We start from the raw sequence: 24,633 nt of genomic DNA, 5'->3' as shown, positions 1-24,633 counted from the left end.
GAGTATGTACATTGTAATTATATTTGCATGTTGTATACAGTATACATAAGCAAACAGCTTTTGAAATTTGTTATCTTAAAGAAAGAAACTCACTAAATAACAATGTTAGATATTGGAATGCCTAGACTTTTTGTTGGCTGATGCGTTCCTTTGGATATACAGTCAGCTGCTGTTATTTTCTCCTTCATATTTCTGTGCAACAGAAGATACCATAATACAGTTCTCTGAACTTCTGCGTTCATCAGTTGTAACAGATAGGATTTTTATGTTTGCATTCCCAAGGCAGAACTGAATGCATAACTCTTCTGACATATTGTCAGTTTTATATTAAAATAGAAAATTAAACTATTTTAATATAAACTTCTATATGTTGCATGCACCTTTTAATTTTATTTACGCTTGTATTCTAAATGTTTTCTGCTGAGTTCGGATGCTCTTAGAACATTAAAAAAAAATCCTTTATAGGAGTTTGCTCTAATTGCTCCAAATTTTATAATAATCAGATACAACGGATTCTAAAAATGTAATTGTTTTGCTCTCCAAAGTAACTTGTGTCATTCTTGCATAATGATACATGCCTGAAGACTAAATCCTCCTAAGAAGCTGCAATCCTTTAAAAATATGCATATTATTAAGCTCCATTTATTTCAGCGGGACATACTGGTGAATAATAAGACTTAAGATGGCAACATAGCCTTATTTGATCATGTAGTATATAGAACTCAATGCAATTATGCTGTATTCCTTCCTTTCCAATTGTGAAAAATTTATTCTCTCCAGTCAGAGCAAGCTAGTAGTTAAAACAGGCTCCTCTATATAAATAAAATGCTTTTTAAATTTTATGAAAGAAAACTTTTGCCTAGAATTCCCCCCCTTTGAAAACACTTGCTTTATCCCATCACCAAGTATTGCTTCATAAAAGGTGCTTTTTTAAAAAAGAACTTTCTCCTTTTTTGCATATCTGTGTCATAAGTTCTTGCTGCTCATAATGTTGAGTTGAATTTTCCATTTTTACTCTAAAGGCTGTATTAAAAATTATGCCTCTAAAGGGGGAGCAGATAGCTGTCATGCTAAAATATACATCTGTTATGGCAGTCTTTAATGAAAGCAGGTGTTGCTTTTTTAAAAGTTTTCTTTCTCTCCCACCTTCCCACAAATGAACTAATACATATATCATTGTTTTAAAGAACTGTGTATATTTTACACATATTTTAAAATACAGTAGCAATGTACAAAAGCCGACAATCTTATTTTTTCTCTCCTTTATAACTGGAAAAAGGTATTTTCTTCAGTAACTGTAAATCTGAAATTTGTTAATCATCTAAATAATAGAATTCATATAGTACTGAAACTAAAGCTTAAAATACAACTTAAGTATTTTTAAAGTATCAATTCCTGGAAGTCAAATTTGTAGGTTTAGATCAAACGATCTTGCTGTGCTCATGTATTGGGAAGCTGCTGATTTGCTCCCATCATCTACAGGCCTCCTTTCTTCCCAAAATCTACTTAGGAGAGTTCCCTCTGGAACCAGTTTTTGCAGGGCAGGGGGACACAAGGGGGGGGGGGGGAGATAACCACCTTCCCCAGCCCAATGAGAGAAAGTGTTTTCTACTCGAGCAGTGGAATCTTTGGGTACCCTCCATTAAAATAAGCGCAACTAGCCTTGTGAATTATGATAGGAAACAATGGTAAAACAAAAATCCACATAGACCTTTTTCTCAGCCTTATTAGTTTGCACGCTGCTGTCTCACTTATTCCTCTGTGTCTTTTCATGTTTTGAGTGAGACAAAAGTGCACATCTCCTTTTCATCATTTTGATTGGAACTACATACCATATGTAATGTGTTTTGGCAGCACTTACCTAGCCAAAGAAAACAAATTAATATTAGCCATGCTGAGGGGCATCCGAAGTATCACAGATGTGTCGATTTAGCTTTGCTCCATCACACACCCTTTCCTTAAACAACTGGTCAAGCTGTCGCAAGATGTTGCATGGGCTACAAAGCGATTTTAATAGGTGTGATCAGACGTTGATGGCTGTGGCTAGTTAGAATGAGAACATGTTGCCAATCTGTGGATGCTTGTTTTCAAACCCACATAGCAAAAAAATGTGTGGAGCGCCAGCCAGAAACAAGACGACCTCAGTTCAAACTTTTATCTCCTTAAAAGCATACAGATGTACAGTCAGTAACAAATATAATGGATAAAAGACACATAAAGTGAAGTGGGCTTGCCCAAGAGCAATAGTTAAATTCCTTCCCTTATAAAGATGCAAGTAGATAAGAACATAATGTGTGGCGGGGGGAGAATGAGATGGCTTTTTCAACGCTATCTGCCCGTACACCCTGGGTTTCTGTTCCTCTTTCCTTATAGTTTGTCAACAACAATAGTATTGGAGAAAATGTCCACTATTTTCTGCGGTGTTTTGTTTTTCTTTGCATTTCTATACCCTACCATCAATAGCGAATAAAATATTAATATCGTACGCGATGGAACATGGTTGTTCATTGCATTCAGACTGCTGTTTGAAATAACATTCAATTTATGTCTTAAGTTGTTAGAAAGCAAGGGCTGACCTTTATATATGGATGTGCAGTTGCCTTTTTTATTTGTTTGCAAGACATTTTTTTTTTACGTATTGTAATTACTTGGGGTTTACTGCAGGTTTTAGTTTGAATCTTAAGTTAAAGGCTCTTCTTTTTTCCTTAAATATTCCCAGGTGATGTCAGATGAAAAGGGTATTATGGCTGAAATATACACCAGAGGAATTCATTTTGGCAAGCCTGGTCCATGTAGGTTAGTGAACCAACAAATAAATAATTTGCTTTGTTTGTTTAAAGTTAAGACAGGGAGGGGGGAACATAATAAGGAGGTGGAGCGTCCAAAACTGGGAAATATATAATGGTAGATTTGGAAAGGTGGCGAATATCAACATGCAAATAAATGTATTGACTGATAACGAACACTATACAGTATTTACACAGCAAAAATATATTTTCCAGGTTAGCAGTTTAAATATTCCAATAACGAATAATGGTTCCACAAGTGGCTTATTCTTACAGCAGTCATCTGCCTAGAGGGGATGATCATATGTTCTGAAACAGCATGAAAGTCTGTTTCTTTTACGTTATATTTTCCCAGAAATAGTAGAGGTGGAAGATGGGACTTCTCATATCTGAAGGAAGACAACTAGGCACAGTATCATCACTGTATTAGAAAATGGTTTTCTACAGGAGTACTAGGGTCATATTAGCAAGAGCTGAGCATCCACTGGCACCAGTTTACATCAGTATGAGTGACACCTGTCCCATCAATCAAGGGGACCATGGCTTCACAGATGGAGAAGCAACAATCAGCTGAATTACACAGCACAGCACACTTGGTTTAATTCATCTCATTGTTTTCCTACAAATCTAAAGGATGCTCATTCTGCTTCTGGAGTTGAGGTAGAAGCACAATATGGGCTCAGGTGTAGTATGTGCCTGTGTTTTTCTGTTCTGCCAGGGTATTTAGCAAAATAAGTTGGGAAGCATGGAATAGGGGGCAATCACACTCCACAGCTTTTGCCTTCTGTGGAGCAAGGATTACGCACTTTGTAATCAAATTTAATATTTATTTAAGCATTTCTATTGCATATGCTATCTCCATAGTTCGAGTGGTTGCTTTCTGTGTTTACTAATAAACAATAAAAATGAATTAAAGGGAATTAGCAAGCCAAGAGCATGATAAAAAGCAACGCCTATAGAGAAAATGTGTGTTCAATGTCAAAGAAGACTCACGCACCATGAAATCATACCAGTATACTGGGATGCCATTATAATGAGGGAAGTAGACCAAGGTTGATAATTCCTAAGGCCTCTTGTTGCCTTGCTGCCACCCACTTTTTGTCTGGTGTGTTTCTGGCATGTTTTTATAGAGGGACCTTTTTCATGATTGCAGTTTGAGGATACACACTGCTGGCATTTTTGTGTCACCAGTGTCAAGCAGCAAACCTGTGGCATGTTGAAATCAGTCAACAGTTCTTCGAAGATACAGCTTATGTTTGATTGTGTGTAAATACAGTTAGTTGGTTGGGTTTATCTGATAGCCTGGCAGAAAGAGAGAGAAGCAGGACAAACTGTTTTCAGTAACTGCGCTGTTCATACACCTGATAAGATTGAGAGTGCTTTCGGCTGCTGATATGCTTTGAATAAGAAAAGAATAATCACTTCCACTGGCACCAGCTTATCAGGAATGGAGCAAAATGCCAACACTTTTACATTAGCAAAAGTAAATGTTTTAGACATGTCATGCCTTTTTTCCATTTAAATTGAATAGTAGGGTGCTTGTGAGTATGCAGTAATGAAGGGGAGGACTTAATACCTTGACTAAAGTGCAGGTGAATATATTGAGAAAGAAGCCCTTGGCAACAACAACAGCTCTTTTGATAAGTGGACTACATCTGTTTCAAGCGTTCTTCAGAAAATTTCAGCATCTTTATCCATTCTATTAAATGTGTGTCCTAATCTTACCAGGGAGCACATTATATTCTGACATAGCCATCATTATTTTCAATAATGTGAGACTAGAAATTTAATCATCGCTGTAATGTAAAGCTAAAAGTCATATAATATTGTGATATTTCCCAGTATATTTATTTTGTGGCGGTTTTTAAAGCAAAACAAAAGTCTACTCTTTTTTAGTTTATAAGAAAATGAAATGAAATGAAACAAAGATAAGTATATAGGCAGCGTTCTAAAAAAATTAATTTTGTACCATAGTGTGATCCTGTGCATGTCAGGTCTGATGTACCCGTAAATCCTATTGAGTTCAATGGGCCTTATTTCCAGATTAGTGCGTAACTGCAACCTTAAAGTCTCAGTATACGTATAGTCAATATACGTATAGTGATACTAACACCATCACTTAAGTGGACAAAAACAACACATACTTGGTAAGACATTGTTTGAGGTTTGACTAATTTTATATACAATTAATTAAAATATATATAATATTTAGCATTACAAGCTGCTGCTTTAGTTGATCCTTTTAGTTGATCCTTAGGGAAGCATGTTATTCTGAGGCTGTTCTAATATAATACTATAACATTATTATGCTTCTCTTCCTACGTGCAGATAACTTTGATGCACTCAGGTTGATAAATGGTACTATAAACCACAGTTGATTGATTTGGGATTTTTATTCATTATCCTCACTGAGATCACTGTCACCCATTTGTGTCAATAGCATTCGATTAATCGAGACACCCTTGTTCTGTACCTTTAACTGAGAGTGGGACTTTTAAGAGCAAGATGTTGACAAGCTGATAAATGGTCCCAACCGTTCTGGTTTCAATAGGCTTTTTGTATGGGCAAATATATATTTCATTGGCAAGTTTATTTTCACAATTTGAGACCTTCATTTAGAGGAAAGGTCTTCAGTTTAAGGTTTATCAAATTTTAGCTAAAGACAACTGGCTCCATTTGTGTGTAAAATAATTTAAGTACTTACTTGAGGCAAACTTCATGCTTTAAGAGCTGTTGCTCAGAGGTTTCATTCTTCTGCGAAGATGTCAACTGTAAATATAAAAATGCATCACTGAAAATGTAATGGTTTAAAGATTCAAACTGAAATAAAATTGTCTGCCTGGGGAAAACACTGCAATCAAAATAAAGTAGTCTTATCTCCTCCTGAAGCAGGCATATTTGGAAGCAGTGCTGGAAGGCAGCAGGGCACACCACTGTTTTCTTTCAGCCACTAATAACATTGCCTGGAAATCAACAATATTACTCCAAACCTCAAATACCAAATTATCGGTAAGTTACTATTGCCAATGACGTGGATAAACGTGTAGTTGTACAGCCTTGCCCATGTCATTGAAGTATGATTAAACTGTTCCGAAATGGTAACTTTTGGGCTTTCAAAATGCCTTATTCTTTTCAAATCTCTGTGATTTATTTTTTTAAAGTTGCAAAAGATGGTACATTTTGTAATTGTAGGTCTGGTGTTTTAGCAGCAATCACAACAGCAGAGATTTTTGGGTGTGTGATACATCCAAGTGTGCTTTCTGGAAACCTTTTATTTGACCCCCCCCCCCGCCCTCAGCTGTGTATGAGCTGATGGAAAATTCACTGATTTCACTTTAAAAGGCTGGCTGAATTCAGTTGGCTACAGATTAGACCATGGGATGAAAGGCTAGGAGCTGTCTTATGGCTTCTCTGTTGCTGTTGCTGCAGTGTGACTTGGAAAGAGGCTGCGCAGACACTGTTCTGCCCCCTGTGCAGACTACAGTAGAGACATTACATCAGGGATGATGACATAGAGTCATCTGGTCTCCAGTTGTAGGCTAGCTTCACTCTGCAGTGCCATGGAGAGCGTGACTGCTGTGAAGTCAGTGCTCATCTACCTCAGGAAAAGAGGACCATGTGGAAGTAAGTGAGATGAAAGCAGCCCCATGGCTGCAGAAACAGGCTATGTAGGCAACAGTCCTCAAAAGCGAAGGTCTAAAATTAGATGCTTGTCTCACTTTCCTGCGACAGTGGTCCTACAACTTGGAGAAGGGAATGTAGCTCAACGGTAAAGGACATTATTTGCGTGTAAAGGACCTAGTTTTAGGAAAGGGTTGTAGCTTAGTGGTAGGGCATGCAGAAATTCCCAGGTTTTGCATAGAACTGGCAATATTCTAGTCTGAAACCCTGGAGATTACCAAGTAAAAGCGACTTTTGTAACTTCCTATGATTTGTGGCAAAGCATAGATGCAGGGCTCAATAGGCTCTTCCTGTGCACTTATTCTTCGGTCTCAGGACAGTGCTCTTAACATGTGCTGGGCAGATATTAGGGTCAGATAATTTGACCGGGCCTCATTAGCAGAGAGTAAATGGGCAAGGTGGAACATCTGTAGTAGCTACCAAGGTGTTGCATTGTAGTGAGCACAAATAACAGGCATAAAGGCTGTCATGAGAAAGAGTGAGAGAGTGCTGAGAAACAAACTGGTATGCTAAAGTTGGTATCTACCCAGTATATAAAATATATTGTTTAGAGATGTAATGCTAATATAAAGCGGGGGAAAGGAGATGTAATGTTACACTTTTTAGTGGAATGGGCTGATGCTTGACAGGGAAATTATGTTTTCCTGTGGTATTGATTTAGCTTGCAACCTTAGGCACATTTATTAGGGAGGACCAACTGAAAAAAATAAGACTTCCATGGGCCTGCACTATTAAGTGTTTAAGCTTATAAAGCTATATAAAATTTTGGCCTGTAGATCTGTTTTCAATGGATCATGCTGAAGATGGGAGGTAAGAATACTTTTAGTTCTCTCTGTGTCTGTGTTTGCATGTTCCAGAAACTTATAGGGCTAGCTGAGAAGAATGGTCTCTTGATTGCGCGTGTGGGCACACATATCACACTCTCTCCTTCTTACACTTTAAATGTCAGTGTTCTAATTGGCACTGGAAACGATTCCAATTTTTATGTGGGGTTTGCATATTTATAACACTGCATATTTATATGGGGTTTGCACTTTCAGTGCCATTCTTCATTCTTTATTCAAACCACCGCAAGCAAAATCAGAACTCATCCGGTTGAGTTGTATGCAAATGTCCTTACAAAATTTACTAAGTTTACATCTGGTAGTAATGTTCTTCTTGTCGCAGGTCAGTATGTATGTGGCCTTTACAACATGGGAGAAGATACGTATTTTTCCTTAGGCAGAATGGAATGTATGCCAAATGTATAATAGTATATAATAGTAGCAAATATATATTTTTTAAAAAAGTTTTAAAAGTTATTTCGTTTTGCTGAAAAAATTGTGCAAGTCCCTACACACTATAGGAAAAGTACCTGAATGTGAATCATGGTGATTTTAGAAAGCTTTTAAAACTCAGATCAGCTTTTGTTTTGGGTTCAGTAGGGCAACTTTTGTTGATGGTCTAGGTGGGGTTAGCCGAGATTCACTTAAAGCAGCACAAGCCATAAACTTGTGGCAGGCTACTAGTCGGTAGCAGGTGTGAACAACATAAAACAGGATTAACACTGAACCAAAGTGTGCACTAAAAACAGAAAGCCCTGCCTTGCTTTTACAAGGACAGTCAAATAGAAACACACGGTCACCATGCACACTCTATTTACTAAACACTGTCCAGTGGGCGATGTCAATGGTCCTGTTCAGCTGCTTCTCATATTCTGCTCCTCTACCTTTATGTATGTTTTCCCTGGAATAGTCTAGATTTATTTGGCATTTTGTTTTATGTGCACCCAAGGATATTCTTTCAGCACTTCAAAAATAAGTAACAATGCATTTTTGTTATTCCTCTATTATTTTCAAAAATAATAAAATTTCTTTCTTTCTTGTCTGGAAGAAAGTTCATGAATTTATAAGTACAGTGGTACCTCAGGTTAAGTATTTAATTCGTTCCGTAGGTTCGTACTTAACCTGAAACTGTTCTTAACCTGAAGCACCACTTTAGCTAATGGGGTCTCTTGCTGCTGCCGCGCCGCCGGCGTACAATTTCTGTTCTCATCCTGAAGCAAAGTTCTTAACCTGATAGGTTAAGAACTAGGTTAAGAATAGGGTTACTATTTCTGGGTTAGCGGAGTCTGTAACCTGAAGCGTATGTAACCTGAAGCGTATGTAACCCGAAGTACCACTGTATGTTCTTGCGTTCAAAGGAACTCTGGTGTCACTCCCGTCTTGCCGAAGTTTGAGGGTAGGGTGGGAGAGCAGAAATGGTATTGTTAGGGGCAAGACAGCTTGAGCCATGGGACTCAAAAGAACCAGGGACCTGAAATGGAATGTGAAGGGTATAGAAGCTACATTCTTTACTTCCAGCACCAGTATAAACTAAAACGAAAACTTAAAAGTAGCAAAACTACAGTCTTCAGACTGGACACGTAACGTAGGAAATGGAGATAGATAGGAATGCAGTCTCTTATGTATGACTTTGATAGTTTTAATATCCTAATGTTATAAATAGGCTTTGAAAAAGAAATCTGGTGCTGATTTTGTTTAGTTATTTTAGTGTCTATATTTTATGCATCAGGACACAGCTTTAGAAGTATTATCTTAAACAAAAAGACAGGACTTGGTATGGGAATTGAATAAAAGTGGATCTTAGTAGTTGTATAGTTGTGCTAAGGGTTACCAGCTTCCACTCTTCCCTTACCCTCGGTTGCATTGCAGATGAATAAGGGGGTCTACATTTTTGCCCTTGTTGTTATCTAGAATATCAATGTGACAATTTCTGGGTTGGCTTCATTGCTCCCCAGTAATAAATTGCTATCTTATCCAACCTGAGCAATTTAGTCTCTTAGTAAAATGTGTATTTAAGGTGAGAGAGTATTAATAAATAGACTATGTAATTTCCTCTCAGCACATGAATGTCTAAGCTGGCTCACTTTTCTTGACAACCTCAGAGAAACCACACACACACATGGCACAGTATTCATTTGAGCACCTGAGTATATTGAGAGATTTTGGAAAGTGCCCAGCTATCTTGTGTAGGTGCTTGGTAACAAAGCGGCTAGGTTTTCAAAATTGCTGTGCACCCTGCAGCTCCCATTGAGAAAAGTAGGGGATGCTGCGTTTCAGCGTCTTTGAAATTCTGACCCCAATTGTAGCAGCTGTGCACTTTGGTGAATTATGGTATCTAGATTCAATATAGCTAATTTAAAAGTACAGCTCTTTTCCCACCAAGCAGAAACATTTTCTGCTGCCTTTTTGAAAATGGCATTGGGGCATAATAATTATTTTTCAGATACTATGTTGTCCTGTTTCCCCCTGTGTGCATGCATGCACAAACATGAATGGGCATGCTTCTGAACATAATTATGGTTAAACAGATTTATTTGAAGCGATAATAATTTCTGATATAAAGGTGCTGTTAAGTCTTCAATCCTGAATCCACTTGCCAGTAAATCACATTGAATTCAGTGGATTTATACTTTTGAGTAAGCATGTATAGGATTGCGCAGTACACATGTGGCAGAATTAGATTAAAAATCAAGTACAATTTATCAGAGCATATGCTATGTTAAAGTAGTCACATTTCTGAAGTGCATTTATGATTTTGGAGAAAAAACTTATACATTTCATAGAACACTTAAACCAAAGGTTCATTGATACCGTTCTTCTGTCACAAAGTGATATCCCAGAAGCACAGTGACCTGTATAAATGTGTGCATGATTGTGTCCCTATTCCCTTGAAAAAGTGAACACCACACAGGCACAACGGAAATTTTGAAAGCCCCACTGGGAATGTTGTTGAAGGGAATGATATAAATCCCTTAAATAACTAGAATTTGGGAGAAGAGGACAACTTCTTATTCTTATATATTCTTATATATATTCTTATATATTCTTATTCTTATATTTCGAGCCCCATGAAGGCTTGAAATTATTCAGAAGGTATATTATACAAACACATATCTTAAATGCTTGTGAAATAGTAATGGCAATAATATTTTCTGTAAGCTAAAGCATTCTGCTAAAAATGGTTGCTTTTAATCACATTGCCTCACCTAAACCCGTGCTCTTTACTGGTTAATGCACTGAAAGTCTTCCCGTGCCTCAAATTGTTTCTCTATTCAAATTGGAGGAAGGAGGTGATAGCACATATAAATCGACTTACTCCTCCATTTTGGGTGCCATGAGCACATCTGCATTTCTGGACTGGGGTTAAAATATGGAACCAAGACCCACTTACTTTAAAAGATATCCCCCCTCCCCACCAAATAAAATACATGTTTGCATAGGTTTTATTTGATTATTAAGCTGTAATGTGGTTAGGTAATAGTACTACTTAGATGATAATAAATAGAGTATATAGTTTGTTTGTAGCCACAGTCCTTTGCACTGAATATTGGATGTTGTACTGTAAAGTTCATTTATTTTCATTAATGTCCCTTTGGTGGGGAGCATGGGAAAGAAGTTACCATATGGAAAGACAGCCTAAAACATCCCAGTGAGTACTGTATATATGCAAGCAACCTGGAACTTATTTGGATACAGTATATAAATAGTATCTGTAAGTTTTCTCCCCTGAGCGACATACCTCGGTTTAAGAAGAGTACGATTTAAGAACCATTTGGTTTACAAACTCCGCAAAACCGGAAATAGTGTCTTGGTTTGAGAACTTTACCTCAGTCTAAGAACGGAATCCAAATGGTGGAAGGGCACTGGTGGCGGGAGACCTCATTAGGCAAAGCGCGCCTTGGTTTAAGAATGGTTTTCGTTTAAGAACGGACTTCTGGAATGGATTAAGTTCGTAAACCGAGGTACCACCTTGGAGACTATGACATGGGTTTATGCACACCCTTCTGATTCCCAGGTACTTAGTCTGAATATCAACCACTATGACTGCTATTTGGATTTTCTAACCATAGGATCTCCTGCTATCACAAGTAGATATCCCCTAATATATATTTGTGTTACTATTTTTATAACATCCTGCCCTTCCTTCTGAAGTAGCTCAGGGCAACAAGTATAATCCCATAGTCTGTAAAAATATCCTATATTACCATATTGGGTTGGAGAAAATTGTTGACAGAAATTGACCCCATATCAATTCTCTAAAAGTGTATGTGCAGGCACATACAAATGTGCACACTGAACATCTTATTTTAGGAAGAGTTGTGTGTAACTTGAAAGTCTGTATATTGCATTGGTAACTTGGGTTAACCAAATAAATATTTTACTTTCCTATGTTTTATTTTAAAGGTAATTGGTACCTGATATCATCACTGGTTATAGCTGATGAAATCATTCTTGAACTCTTTCTTTCTTTTTTTGCCTTGACATTAAAAGTGAACAGGGCCTTAAAGCTTCAGGGCCTTGACCAGTGCTCCTAAGGGTATAAAAGTTTGCATGCTTATCTGAAGCTTATCCAAACTTCTTAACCTCTCTGGCCTCAAAATCGGTCTGGAAATCCTAGGAGAGCAGACTGTCTCGCGAGATCTTAAATAGAACTTTCTGTGTGCCAGGTCAGAAATATATCAAGAGTGTTAAATAGGATTTCAGTGATTTTTCCTTCTCTTCCCATCCTCACAGCTTTCTCCTTCTTTTTTGCAAAACATTTGAGTACACATTTTCTCCAAGTGCTGTTGTCAATTTAGATCAGATCATTATCAATTTAGATAATTATTAATATAGACAAACCCTGTCAAATTCCTGTTTTATGCACTCCAAAATGGTTCTTTAAATCTGTAAGTTGCACAGCCTTGCAATATTTCTTACAAATTATAGCAAACACTTATTCTGCTGTTCTGACCAACTAGAATTAGTATTTATTTAGTGAGCTTAGAGCATGAGATAAAGGTAAAGGGTAAAGGGACCCCTGACCATTAGGTCCAGTTGTGACCAACTCTGGGGTTGCGGCGCTCATCTAGCTTTATTGGCCGAGGGAGCCGGTGTACAGCTTCCGGGTCATGTGGCCAGCATGACTAAGCCACTTCTCGTGAACCAGAGCAGCACATGGAAACACCGTTTACCTTCCCGCCAGAGCAGTACCTATTTACTTGCACTTTGACGTGTTTTCGAACTGCTAGGTTGGCAGGAGCAGGGACTGAGAAACGGGAGCTCACCCCGTCACGGAGATTTGAACCGCCGACATTCTGATCAGCAAGTCCTAGGCTCTGTGGTTTAACCCACGACGCCACCCGCGTCCCTATGAGATAAGTTACTGCATCATAATTATGGGATAGTGACCAAACTTTAAAAACCTGCTATACAGAAAGTGTCGTTAATGACACAAGGTAACTAGTGTCTGCATTGGTGTAAGAATGGTGCACTTCAGAGGACACAAAGTGTATAAACTCCTGGGGACTGGACAAATAGATTGTACCATTGAAGTGTAGGAATGTGCAAGAAAGAAAAGTAGAAGGAAAACGAATATAAAATTAGTTTGAATTTTCTGTCACCTGTGCCCCAAAAAATGCCCGTATTGTTCATTTCCCATTATATGAAGAAAATACTTTGTATGTACTGAATTGCTGTATCCATTGGTTCCAGTAATTTTAAGATTCCAAATTTGTACTGTAATAAGATTTCCATAGTATGTATCTCAAAGCTGGAAGTTAGGCTAAATTCAGTACACCTAAAACTGTCCTTGTCTTTAGTGGGGATTTAGGGGTTGCATGTAACAAGGAATATGGCTTCAGGCAGAAACTCAGAACAGTTCTTTAAGAAATCAGCTGACATCACCAAATGCATAATGGTTTGCGAATGGTAAAATGGAGTTGGAAACCACAGTAAGAAGCAGCTTTGTTTGTGCATCATATATTTCAGTGAATATTCGTGCTCTAGGAATGGCTTATTTATCACCTCCTATATCACACCTGTTTCTAAGCCATGTGCCAGTAAAATATATATATATAGGGTGGACGAGGGCTTCTTTGAGAAGATTGATACATCCCATGATTATTATTATTATTATTTTTTAAAGAAACTGCATTTGGTTAGAAAATGCAAGTGAGCAGCTGGCTATTTATTTAACTCATTCCTATAGTTTTGTACAAAGATTCTCTTCCTCCTCCCCTTCCCCCTTTCTTGCATAGCACTTTCTGCTACACTGATGATAATGTACCTGGAAGGAAAAAGCAGTGCAAGCCGAGGCAGCCAGCGTCAGACAGGGCGGTCTGCCATCTGTCCCACCTGCTGCATTCATGTGTCCATCTGGTTCCTGCAATTGCTCATTGCAAGCTTCAACAGAAGAATGTTCAGCCTGAAAAGGAGGCAGTGTGAATTATTTAGGTACCTCTAGTGTAAATAAAGAAAGGGAAATAGAAGGTGGGGAGTTGAGGGCTATGGATGGCGTAGGAGAGGCTGTGAGCCTCTCTCACTCGGTGCTTTGGAATGCGTTAATGCATGAGAGCATTTGATTTGCATATAGATTTAGATGTATAGATGATTACAAAGCCAATGAGTTTTATCTAGATTTAGATAGCCTGGTTTGCCCATAAAATATAGCCTGTTTTCGGGAGGAGAACCTTTTGGGACTTTTAGCCTAAGTGGAGCTGATGAAATCTAATGCTTAGAAGCATTAATTTAGCAGAAATAAAATATTTCCCTTTTTAAGAGCTTTTGGCGCCCTTTGTTAACCAAGAGTTTATAAGTGCTAGAACGTCTTGGGAGCTTTGTACAACATGTGCTGCTTTCAGACAATCATGACTACGTATATTGTAACATTCATTTGGAAAGGAGTATATTTTTTCTGCTTGTCCATGGTAGTTTAAAATGTTTTATTTCTGCCCTTCCCATTTTTAGACAGTTTTCTATTAATAGATTTACAAGTGCTTTACATTAAAATAAATAAATCCAGGTACAAAATTGATTTTTAATGGTAAAACATACCTTCCATCTGGATATGGTTTGGATGTATGTACATATATGTAATAGAGACTACTTACGCAGACAAGGGGAAAGTGAAGCACACTATTTAGCAAAATAGGTAAAGTCAATATATTTTTGTCTGCTTTTAGAATTCAGAAAGAAATCTTGGATGACTTAAGGTCACCTTTATTACGAATGCTTTTTGCCCTCCCCCTTAAAAACACCCCTTATAAATATCAATTGTGTATATTTGGCATGTTAGTTTTATCTGGAATGCTTTTTAAAACACAACTCTTCAATTTTTTAATACATACAAACTTTGACTATACGTAATGCAATTTTTATGACACAGAAAATGAAGAGAGCCCAGGTGTCAAATTTCTGTGAGATGGAAGTATTTTCAATTCCTCAGCAGTCTCCAGCCTAGTCTAATTTTATTTTACTTTTAGCATGAAATCAGAACTTTCATAAGATGTATCTTTAAAAAGGTCTAGCAGTAGGTATCATTGTTTTGCCTAGTTTTGAATCTAGGAAAGAAAGGGACTCAGCATCTTGCTATCTGAGGTGCCTAACTGCTTCTCTAATATTTGCATGAAATTCGGCTGCAGCCTTCAAGGGGATTTGAGTGGATTGGATTCTTTAAGGTTAGTCCCTGTCAAACCTATTCAATTCAATTCTCATGCAAAACTATTTTAATGTCTTTTAAAAGCCAATAACCACTATTAGAACGGCATCATATACTTGCTGTAGAATATTTATGGTACTAGATCATTCTATTGGCATGTGGAATAAACCAATAATCCACTTGCATTATTCCAAATTAAGATTCTATATTGTTTACATTCTGTGCTGGGCACCTTTTAAACCAGTTTTATCAGTAAAACATATGAATACCTGCCATTGGGTTTATATCACAAAAGCCACACATGTTTTTTCCCCCTACACTGCACTGAATTGATGTACAGTGATGGTGTGAGCTCCTGTTGCTCGGTCCCAGATCCTGCCCACCTAGCAGTTCGAAAGCACGTCAAAGTGCAAGTAGATAAATAGGTACCACTCTGGTGGGAAGGTAAATGGCGTTTCCGTGTGCAGCTCCGGTTCGCCAGAAGCGGCTTAGTCATGCTGGCCACATGACCCGGAAGCTGTACGCCGGGTCCCTCGGCCAATAAAGCGAGATGAGCGCCACAACCCCAGAGTCGGCCATGACTGGACCTAATGGTCAGGGGTCCCTTTAACTTGACCTTTAAAGCCTTTTAGCAATTTGTTAAATTCCGAGGCTTTTACTATTCTATACAATTATTTTGAGCTTCTTAAGGCTCAATTATGTGGCTCCTATGTGCTAACGAGGACACCTGTGTCTTGAGTGTCATCACCAGGGATTGGCATTGGTGTCACTGTAGAGCTGCCTAGCAGTACCTTTCAAATTCAGTATGTGGTGCAGAACTGTGCTTGACATGGTAGGGCAAACCCTTGCTTCATCCCAAAGGCGTCTGAAGTTTAGAAGTTAAATGCATTTCAAATGAAGGGGCCAAAAATGTAAATCAGTTTAACAATGCTGTTTTAGACACTTTGCAACAGAGGTTCTGAGACTGCAAGACACTTAACAGGAAGCAAGCTCTTTTGAAATAAATTATATTTAACTAATTCTCACTATATAACTGCCTCACAGAGACTATTTGATACTGTTTCCATATGATAGCAGTTCAGCTCAGGGAGGTGTTTTCTATGAGCTAGCTCAGTCACCATTCATGTTTGTCCCCACTGTATAGTTTGCTTTCATGTGACTGCCAGACATTTCTGGAAGCCCCTTTAGGTGGCATGGAGACAAACCGTGTGGCGGGGCCAATCTTCATGCTGTGCCAGTGCGCACACAAAGGCTTGCTGTGTAGAGCAGTGTTTCCCAACCACTGTTCCGCGGCACACTAGTGTGCCGCGAGATGTTGCCTGGTGTGCCGCGGGAAAAATTAAAAAATTCGAAAGATTTTTTTTTAAAAAAAGTCAAATTTTCGATTGGAGCGCCGTCACTAGATGACCCCTGGGGTTCCCTCCCTCCCTCCCTCTCTGCGCCTCCCTCCTCCTCCTCCTCCGGGGAGGCCCTTCCTGGCTCTCGGCCAAGGCTTGGCAGCTGCCACTTACTCACTCGCTCGCCCACCCGTCCCTCCATCCCTGCACCCGGCCTCTCCCCCTCCGTCCCCGGCGCGGGGGCTGCCGGGATCCGTAGTCCCCTCGCCCTTGGGCTCCGCGCCCGCGCGGGGTGCGCAAACTACGTTTCCCAGCGTGGCCTGGCGGCCCGGGCGTTTTGTTTCAAGCGCTCTTCTCCCGGCCATGGAATGAGCGCGGCGGCGGCGGCCGGGCGGGCAGGGGCTCTTCCGTACAGCCTGCCTGCGCCCCCGCGGAGATCGGGCGGCAGGATGGAGCCCGGGGATCCCCGCGGAGGCGGAGCGGCGGAGGTGGAGGCTGCCCCCCAGGTAGGGCTGCGTCGGGGTTTTTTAATTTTTGCAATGCTGCATCCGCGCCGGAGGGGACGCATCGGACCGCGGGGAGACCCCTTGACGGGCGTGCAAGGCAATGCATGCGTGCAGGCGTTGCATGGAGTGCAGTGCAATGCAATGGCAACGCGGCGCCCTGCATGCATGCATGCAACTTCCACCAGCGCTCCGGACTTGGCAGGTGAGAGGGGTCCCCAGTGGGCGGCAGAGAGAGCCGGGAGGGCAAAGGGGAGCCGGGGGGGGAGCAGCGCTGCTCCCCGAGCCGAGCCCGGGGGGAAACTTCGGCGTCGTTGCGCCGGGTGTTGGAAGCGGAGGCTGGCGGGGGCCCCTCACCTGCAAAACCTGGTCGCCTCTCATATATTTCGTGCATTGCATTCATCGCCCGCTTTCTCCTCCAAGGAGCTCCCGGGGGCACGCATGGTTCTCCCCGTGTTATCCTCGCAACAACAGCCCTGCGAGGTGGGTCAGGCGAGTGGCCCAAGGGAGCACCCAGGGATTGTCCTGGCCAGGTGGGGTGATTTGAACCCTGCTCTCTGCCCGGTCTTCGTCCTCATTTAGCCCCCACATGTGCATGACTGTGCATGACTGAGGTTTTCCCCCCTCGTCTTGGCTATGGTGTGAGTCTGTGCTGTTAATTAATGGGGTTCTGCCTTCGGAGAAGATGAGCCAGCCCTCAAGGAGGTGATTATGTAATTTGCTAGCAATTCATGTCCCTCCCGGCGTGACGCTGCGCGCTGACGTCACGGGGCTGTAATGGTGGTGTGCCTCGAGATTTTTTTCATGAAACAAGTGTGCCTTTGCCCAAAAAAGGTTGGGAAACACTGGTGTAGAGGAGCAGTCATGTACAGGCAGTTTCAAGTACCCTCCATGTGTGTGCCAAAATTATCCCTTATTCCCAGCTTGCATGATTTGTCCAGCACCATTAGTGTACCAGGTGCTTTATTGCACAAGAATTTTAAGAAAGGTCCCTGCCCCAATGAACTTACAAACCCAAGCTTCTCAGTGTCCTGATGCCAGAGATATGGATGGAAGAAACAAGTGGGATGAAATCAAGCCAAATTCACTCAAGCATACTTATTGTTAAAAAGTTGTGAACTAAGCAGGAATTATAGGGCCTTCTGAAACAGGATTGTAATTTTTCCCTCAGAAATTAATCACTATTCATTCTACGCATTCTAACCAATAAGATTATTACCAGCTGCGTGTATGCTAGAACTGTGAATGACGTTTTTACTCAGGCTTCCATCTAGAAACAATTTATAAGCTAATGCAGCCAGTTGGACTTGTATTAAAAGCTAGCTTTTAATTTTGATGTCTGATCACATTAATGTGACTATTTATGGCATTATTTATTAATTATATGGGTAAATAGCATCCATGTCACTACTTAATAACATTATGCCGAGTGCTCCATTATCTCCATTCCACAGCAGGTTACAAATGGCAAGCGTTTTCCCCACCCACCCCAATTTGTTAGTATTTGGAGAGAGAAAGGAGGATAAGTAAAGAAAGCTGTCCAGATGTCTAGTCTGGATTTCAATTTGGCAGATGCCTCAACATATTTTGGTAAGAAGATTGTTACGGTTGACTTTCTATAGAGTAGTATGTCCTAAGATGTGTGAGTTGTATCTATTGTTGTCAAATACTCCTTTTGGAAAGAAAGCTTTCTGCAATAGAGTTTCTTTGAAGCACATTACTCTAGCTCAGATTTCAGTTAATTCAAGAATATGGCAATTTCACCAAGAAACTAATTTATATGTGTGTCTACAAACAGAGACAAGGAGCCTGAAGTCCTACAGTTGTTGAACTACAGCTTCCCATCCTCTCTGACCATTAGTCATGCTGGCTGCCTGATGGGAGTTCAGCAACATATTGTGTTGCATATTATGGCCGTCCGCCCTCCCCCCCCCCCGTACCACAATATGCAAATAACTAAAACTGGGAAAGGAAGGACAGGTTGGTTTAATAAAGATACCACTTGGCTTTCTGTTCTTGCCTTTGCTGCTTAGTGTTAGCTGTCTTTGAATGAAAATTCATGTGGAGAGAGTGGGATATGGGCGAAGTTAATTTTTAAGGGAGACCCAATGATTGTATTACCTCAAATGACACACTTGTTCCTGAGCTTCAGCAGGACAAATGAGTCATATTAAAAATTGGTTTGGGAAGCCTTGCATAGGACCTGCATTTTCCTCTTACATATTGCATCTCTATTGCTGCCAGTCTCTTACTTTTTGTAATTGCCTAATTCCCTTTTCAAAAATTAGTGAGCTGTATGAGGGAAATGTACTTTGTCCATATTTGAGTCCAGTTAAAATGTGCTATTACAAGGTGAATCCTGGGAACTTGAGAAACTACAGATATCCATAGGTAAAGGTAAAGGTACCCCTGCCCGAACGGGCCAGTCTTGACAGACTCTGGGGTTTGTGCGCCCATCTCACATCTATTGGCCGGGGGCCAGCGCTGTCCGGAGACACTTCCGGGTCACGTGGCCAGCGTGACAACGCTGCTCTGGCGAGCCAGAGCCGCACACGGAACGCCGTTTACCTTCCCGCTGGTAAGCGGTACCTATTTATCTACTTGCCCCCGGGGGTGCTTTCGAACTGCTAGGTGGGCAGGCGCTGGGACCGAGCAGCGGGAGCGCACCCCGCCGCGGGGATTCGAACCGCCGACCTCTCGATCGGCAAGCCCTAGGCGCTGAGGCTTTAGCCCACAGCGCCACCCGCGTCCACAGATATCCATAAGCAATGACAATTTTACTTCTGATTAGTCTCTCTATTTGGATTTTGAAAACTACAAAGTTCAGGTTGAGAAATTGAAACTTAAAGTTCCTACTAGCATGTAGAGATGTTAGGGTCTCCGTGAGGCATGATCCTCCAGTAGACTTTTCCAAATACACATACAGCCAGTGCAGTAACTAAAATACTCCACATGCTTTCGGAATGCTTGAAAAATGGCATCTTCAGAAGAGCAATGGAGAATGCAATGGTGACACTTCAGAAAAATACCACTTTATCTGTTTCAAGCAAGTTTCCTGAAAAAAGGGTAGATCAACTGATTTTTCTACATGAGCTGATATTTTATTTATATGATCCGACATATTAGAAATGATTAATTCATCAGGGTTGCTACTGTAAATTTGCTGAACATATAATGAAATTGCAATAATACAAATTGGAGAAAGGAATGTTTTGTTTCTTAAAGAGTCTGCCCACAATTCTTGCCAAGTTAATCTGAATTTTAGAGAGAAAATCATTTAAATGATAAGCCCATTACAGATGATCATATATTTGCTAAATTGGGGAAACATCAAACCATGATTTTGTATCCTAACCTATTCCAAAGCTGCTAACCATAGTTTCCTGGTTCAGGTGACATTGGAAACTGGTTAATTTGAGGTTTCTTGGTTTAACTGCAGCTCATGCAAAGGAATGAGTGAAAGAACTGCAGGTGCAGGCAAATGAGCCATAGGTATCTCAACTTATTAAACCTTTATCACCCCAAAGCAGCCAGGAAACTGTGGCGTGAACTTTAGCTTCAGTGGAGGGAAAGCAGATGAAAGAGCCTGTATGAAATTACTCCTACCTTCCCCCCCCCCAATTGGATTTGAATGATACATTTATTTTATTTTTAGTGCAGACTGATTGAGTGAATTTGTTTAAATTAACTACGTAACTACAGGCCATTCTGGTAACATAGATGTTAGAAATGGGAGCCTCAAAGGAGACCATCATAGGCAAACATTCCTAGTAATACCTGAAGTAGTTCCCTGCTTATATCTGTAGGCTGATTTTCACTTCAGTATTCAGATACTTTAAATGCATTTTGTTTAATAGTGTCTATTTGGGGATTTTGTTTTAACAAAACAGGGATGCTCATTGCAAGGGATGCTATTCCTGTCATAGGGTTTGAGAGTGTAACGAGGGAAAACAGCATTAGCAGTGGCCCTGTGGTGCTCATTTTATAGTATTGCCTGTCCATCTGTCCACTGGAATGAGCCACTTATCATGCTTCTAGGTTTTTCTCTTTCAACTTTAAGAATTATGAAAGGAAAATTCCAATTTTTCCTGTCCCTTTGTGACAGGTAGACTGAAGATTGTGGCCATTTGGATTAAAAACATATCCATCACCACCAGGCGACAGGTTATTATTATGTCTCCTTTGAATATATGAATTTCATCCGCTATGTATTGGAAGTCTAAGAATGCCAACTTTTTATATAAATAATTATCTTGCCAGTGATGTACTGCATACTGTTGCCATATTTTTTTCACTTTTACAGCATTCTTGGCCTTATCACCTATAACATAAATCTTAAGCTTTCATATTTAATAAAAACCTTTAGACTAGCAGTCCCTCTGTAATGCAGAGTCAACCAATCACACATCATCATCTGACTATCATTTATTTGTTTTCCTGTGACAGATGTTTTAGAAGATATCTCATTTTAGGTTTGACGGCATGTTTGATACAGCCAGGCACTGGAATAAGAGGGAAACCGTATTTATGGCCCATTTTTGACCTTGATGGTATAGCCCTCAGTTAGGAAGTCTCCAAACTGGGGGGAGGGATGTTAGAAGAGTTACCTTCTATTATCTGAATTTCTTGGGTATATGTGGGAAATAAAATGTAAACTGTTCATCTTCCATATGGAAACTAGGAAGTTCTCCTGAACAGGCAGTGTTGAAGTGCACTGGAACTCTCTAGAACACTACCAATTTATTTCAGTTGTTTTTTGTGGATAATTGTGTCCTCTTTTTTTTTAACAGAGTAGTCTGGAATGGTGGAAGATTGAGCTGCTTAATCACCTGAGCTGCCTAACCCCTCTGAAAAAAAATGAATGGTATTCAGAGTAGACCCACTAAAATTCATAAACATGGCTAAGTTAGCTCTATTAATTGCAAAAAGGTCAATTCTGAGTAGCACTTAGTTCCCTGTGGTTTTCTCCCTACTTCCCAAATATACTATAAAACTTTACTCTGGTCTCAATTTCTGACAATTTAGGGACATTCTTTTTGTTTCCTCTTAAAAGTTCTAGAAACATTCAGCTAGAGTATTTGATTCTTAAACTGAAATCAATGAGATTTACAGGCAATTTACTGGATTTGGCAACTGTATGCCAACCTAGTTAATGTCTCAGATGCACTATCTAATCCTGATTTTGTTTTCTCTACACAAAAAAACCTCCTGATAGAATCCAGTTGGCTGGAGAGAATATTTTGGATATGCCAAGAAATAATGTAGTACAATCCCTCTAGCATTAAAATAGCCACATTAGATGTCAGCTGATTTTTGTGTACACATAGAATATAAATACATTTGCTGGCCTAACCTTGTACCCTTTTTGAAGCAAATACTCAGTGAACATAATGAAACACTGTGCCTGAGTGATGACTACTGCATATATTAAACATTTCATTGAGGTGGGTATGTTCGAAATTGTAAGCATTTAGCTGTAGTAACTATCATAGGTGGTAAAGAGTCAGAGAAAATATAAACCATGTTATTCTATTTATTTTTATTTTTTAAAAAAGAAAAATATATTTATTGGCTTGTTCATTTAGAAATAAACAGACATCTTGAGATTCTATGAAGATGCTTATCATGTGAATTCACTTGCTTTATTCATACAGACACAGAAGTGAAATCCATTTATGCCAATTCCTTCCTGACCTTTGCTCTGTGAATCCAAAGGCAAAGCTCTAGCACACAGGCCAATAGCATAAATAGCTTTGAATTACACACAGTAATATGTAACTGTGAAAAGCCAAAGGTTTTATGTTTTTCTTAGACTTTGTCAGCATGCTTGCTAAAATCCCAAAAGATGAAAAGGTTGTGTGTGTGTGTGTGATTCTTATGATAAAACATTAGTCTACACATAGAATAGTCTTAAGAACAAATATATCTATTTATTTAACTATCTAGGAATTTAAATAGTGAATTTTTAGAAGGCAAGACAAATGGGAATCCTTTATATTTATTTTATATGGGTTTTTTATTGACACTAGGAAGCAAGTATTGTTGACATATATTTGTGAATGCAAAGTTATAATACACAAATTGTTTTGCTAAAACTGTACAGTAACAGCATATGGATATAATGGAATTTATTTCTTTATCGGTGAATTTATTTACTCGTATAGTCAATGGTCCTCTGTCCTGAATTTACCACTATATATTTGTATGCAATCATTCCTGTTTTCCTGTACTACTGTTGTAGTATATGTTGTGGTATATTGTTAGCAGGCAGTGTAAGAATATAAGGATTCTAGAGCAGATCAAGACCCATACATAAAACTATAGATGAAAAACAAACTATGGTTTAACATGAACGAGCTGTGTGCAAGTTCTTCCTCTTGCTCTTCCCACAGCTGCGCTGCCAGGAAACAAGCCTGAGTCTGGCTTGTTGTCACATGCAAACCCAGACTCCTGGTTTGCTTCTCTCTGAACAAGTCACAAGTGATAACCAGTGTTTTCTCTGAATGCTACACAGTCACATTAAACATGTGTTTTTAACTATGGCTTAATGTGATGTGTGGACTGGGCCAATATAAGGCAGCTTCATATGGTTGACAAATTTCCCTGTCCACAGCATCTGGTTCTGAGAAGGTTATTGGATGTTCCTCAGAGTTTTCTATTCCTTGAAAAAAAGTTTTTTTCCAAACTTGCTTGTCCTAATTCCGTAAGGAAATTTCCCCCATTGTTTAAAGAAGTAGTTTGTCACCCGGAGATTAGTGCTGCCACTCCAAACAGCTATTTGCTCGTCCCTTTAGTTGTAAGCTGTTATATTCAAGGTCTTGTGGTACCGAAATGCTTTGAGATTGGGTTATCTTATGGCTCGTGCAGATCCCTGGCAGATGGTATGAATGGTTTTCTATTTACTCTTAGGCCAGGGGTAGCCAACATTTGTTTATTTAAAATTAATTAATTAATTAAATTTGTACACCACCCTTCATCTGAAGATCACAGAATGAGTGATTCACAACATAAAAATACAAAATGAAAACACAAAAGACAATAAATGAAGAGCAAAAGCAAAACAAACCAGTAATCCCCTCCCACATACATATTTAAAAGGCCATATAATGTTAATCAGCCAAATGCTTGGTTTAAAAAAAAAAACATTTTTGCCTGGCACCTAAGGATAGGTAATGATTGCAGCAGGCGAGCCGCTTCAGGGACAGCATTCCGCAAATGGGGAGCCACTGCAGAAAAGGCCTGTTCACTTGTTGCTGTACCTCAAACCTCTCACGGGGGAGGCACGTGAAGAACGGGCTCAGATTATGATTGCAGGGTCTGGGTAGATTCATATGGAGAGATGTGGCCCTTTAGGTATTGCAGTCCTGAGCCGTTTAAGGCTCTTTAGGTCAAAAATTGGACCTGGAAACTAATTGACAGACTGTGCAGTCAGGCCAGGATCTGTGTAATATGCTCACACTGTCTTGTCCCGGTGAGCAACCAGGCTTCCAAATTCTGCACCAGCTGGATTTTCTGAACTGTCTTCAGAGGCAGCCCTACTTATAACGTATAATGTGGTCCCTTCAGATGTTATTGAACTACAACTTCCACAATCCTTGACTATTGGCCAGGTCATTGGGAGCAATAACTGGTGGGCTACCCCTTCTCTATCTTTGCATTTCAGTAGGCCTTCAAAATAACACTAGAAGTTAGTATAATGAATCTCTTTTCTCTGCTTCTCCTGTTCTGGCACCAATTCAGAACAAATAGTGATGCCACTATGTACTGATGTATTTCTTGATAAAACAGAAAAGTTTTAGCTTGGTTCCAAAAGTAAGTGCCGGGCCAGGTTCCCTAGGATACCAGGGAACAAGTCTTGGTGTT

The 24,633-nt window shown here is 39.8% G+C and overlaps 1 protein-coding gene across 19 annotated transcripts in view; it reads left to right on the top strand.

Moving 5' to 3' along the window:
* The window catches only part of ESRRG (estrogen related receptor gamma), a 481,625-nt gene that overhangs the window by 283,384 nt on the left and 173,608 nt on the right, over positions 1-24,633 (top strand). For 7 of the 19 annotated variants that reach the window (XM_082217711.1, XM_082217698.1, XM_082217709.1 and 4 more), the window contains 2 exons: positions 2,720-2,796; positions 5,676-5,795. The exons of 6 other annotated variants lie outside the window; for them this stretch is intronic. In XM_082217711.1, coding sequence (XP_082073837.1) covers positions 2,723-2,796; positions 5,676-5,795 — 194 coding nt within the window. In that variant the 5' untranslated portion in view covers positions 2,720-2,722. Of the gene's footprint in view, positions 1-2,719; positions 2,797-5,675; positions 5,796-18,244; positions 18,361-22,195; positions 22,215-24,633 lie in introns of those variants that run through there. 6 more of the 19 variants (XM_082217701.1, XM_082217700.1, XM_082217702.1 and 3 more) reach the window with 4 other exon arrangements.

The sequence above is a fragment of the Podarcis vaucheri genome (assembly GCF_965113315.1).
Source record: "Podarcis vaucheri genome assembly, chromosome: 3".
In the NCBI taxonomy this organism is placed as follows: Eukaryota; Metazoa; Chordata; class Lepidosauria; order Squamata; family Lacertidae; genus Podarcis; species Podarcis vaucheri.
This window is presented reverse-complemented; position numbering and strand designations above follow the sequence as displayed.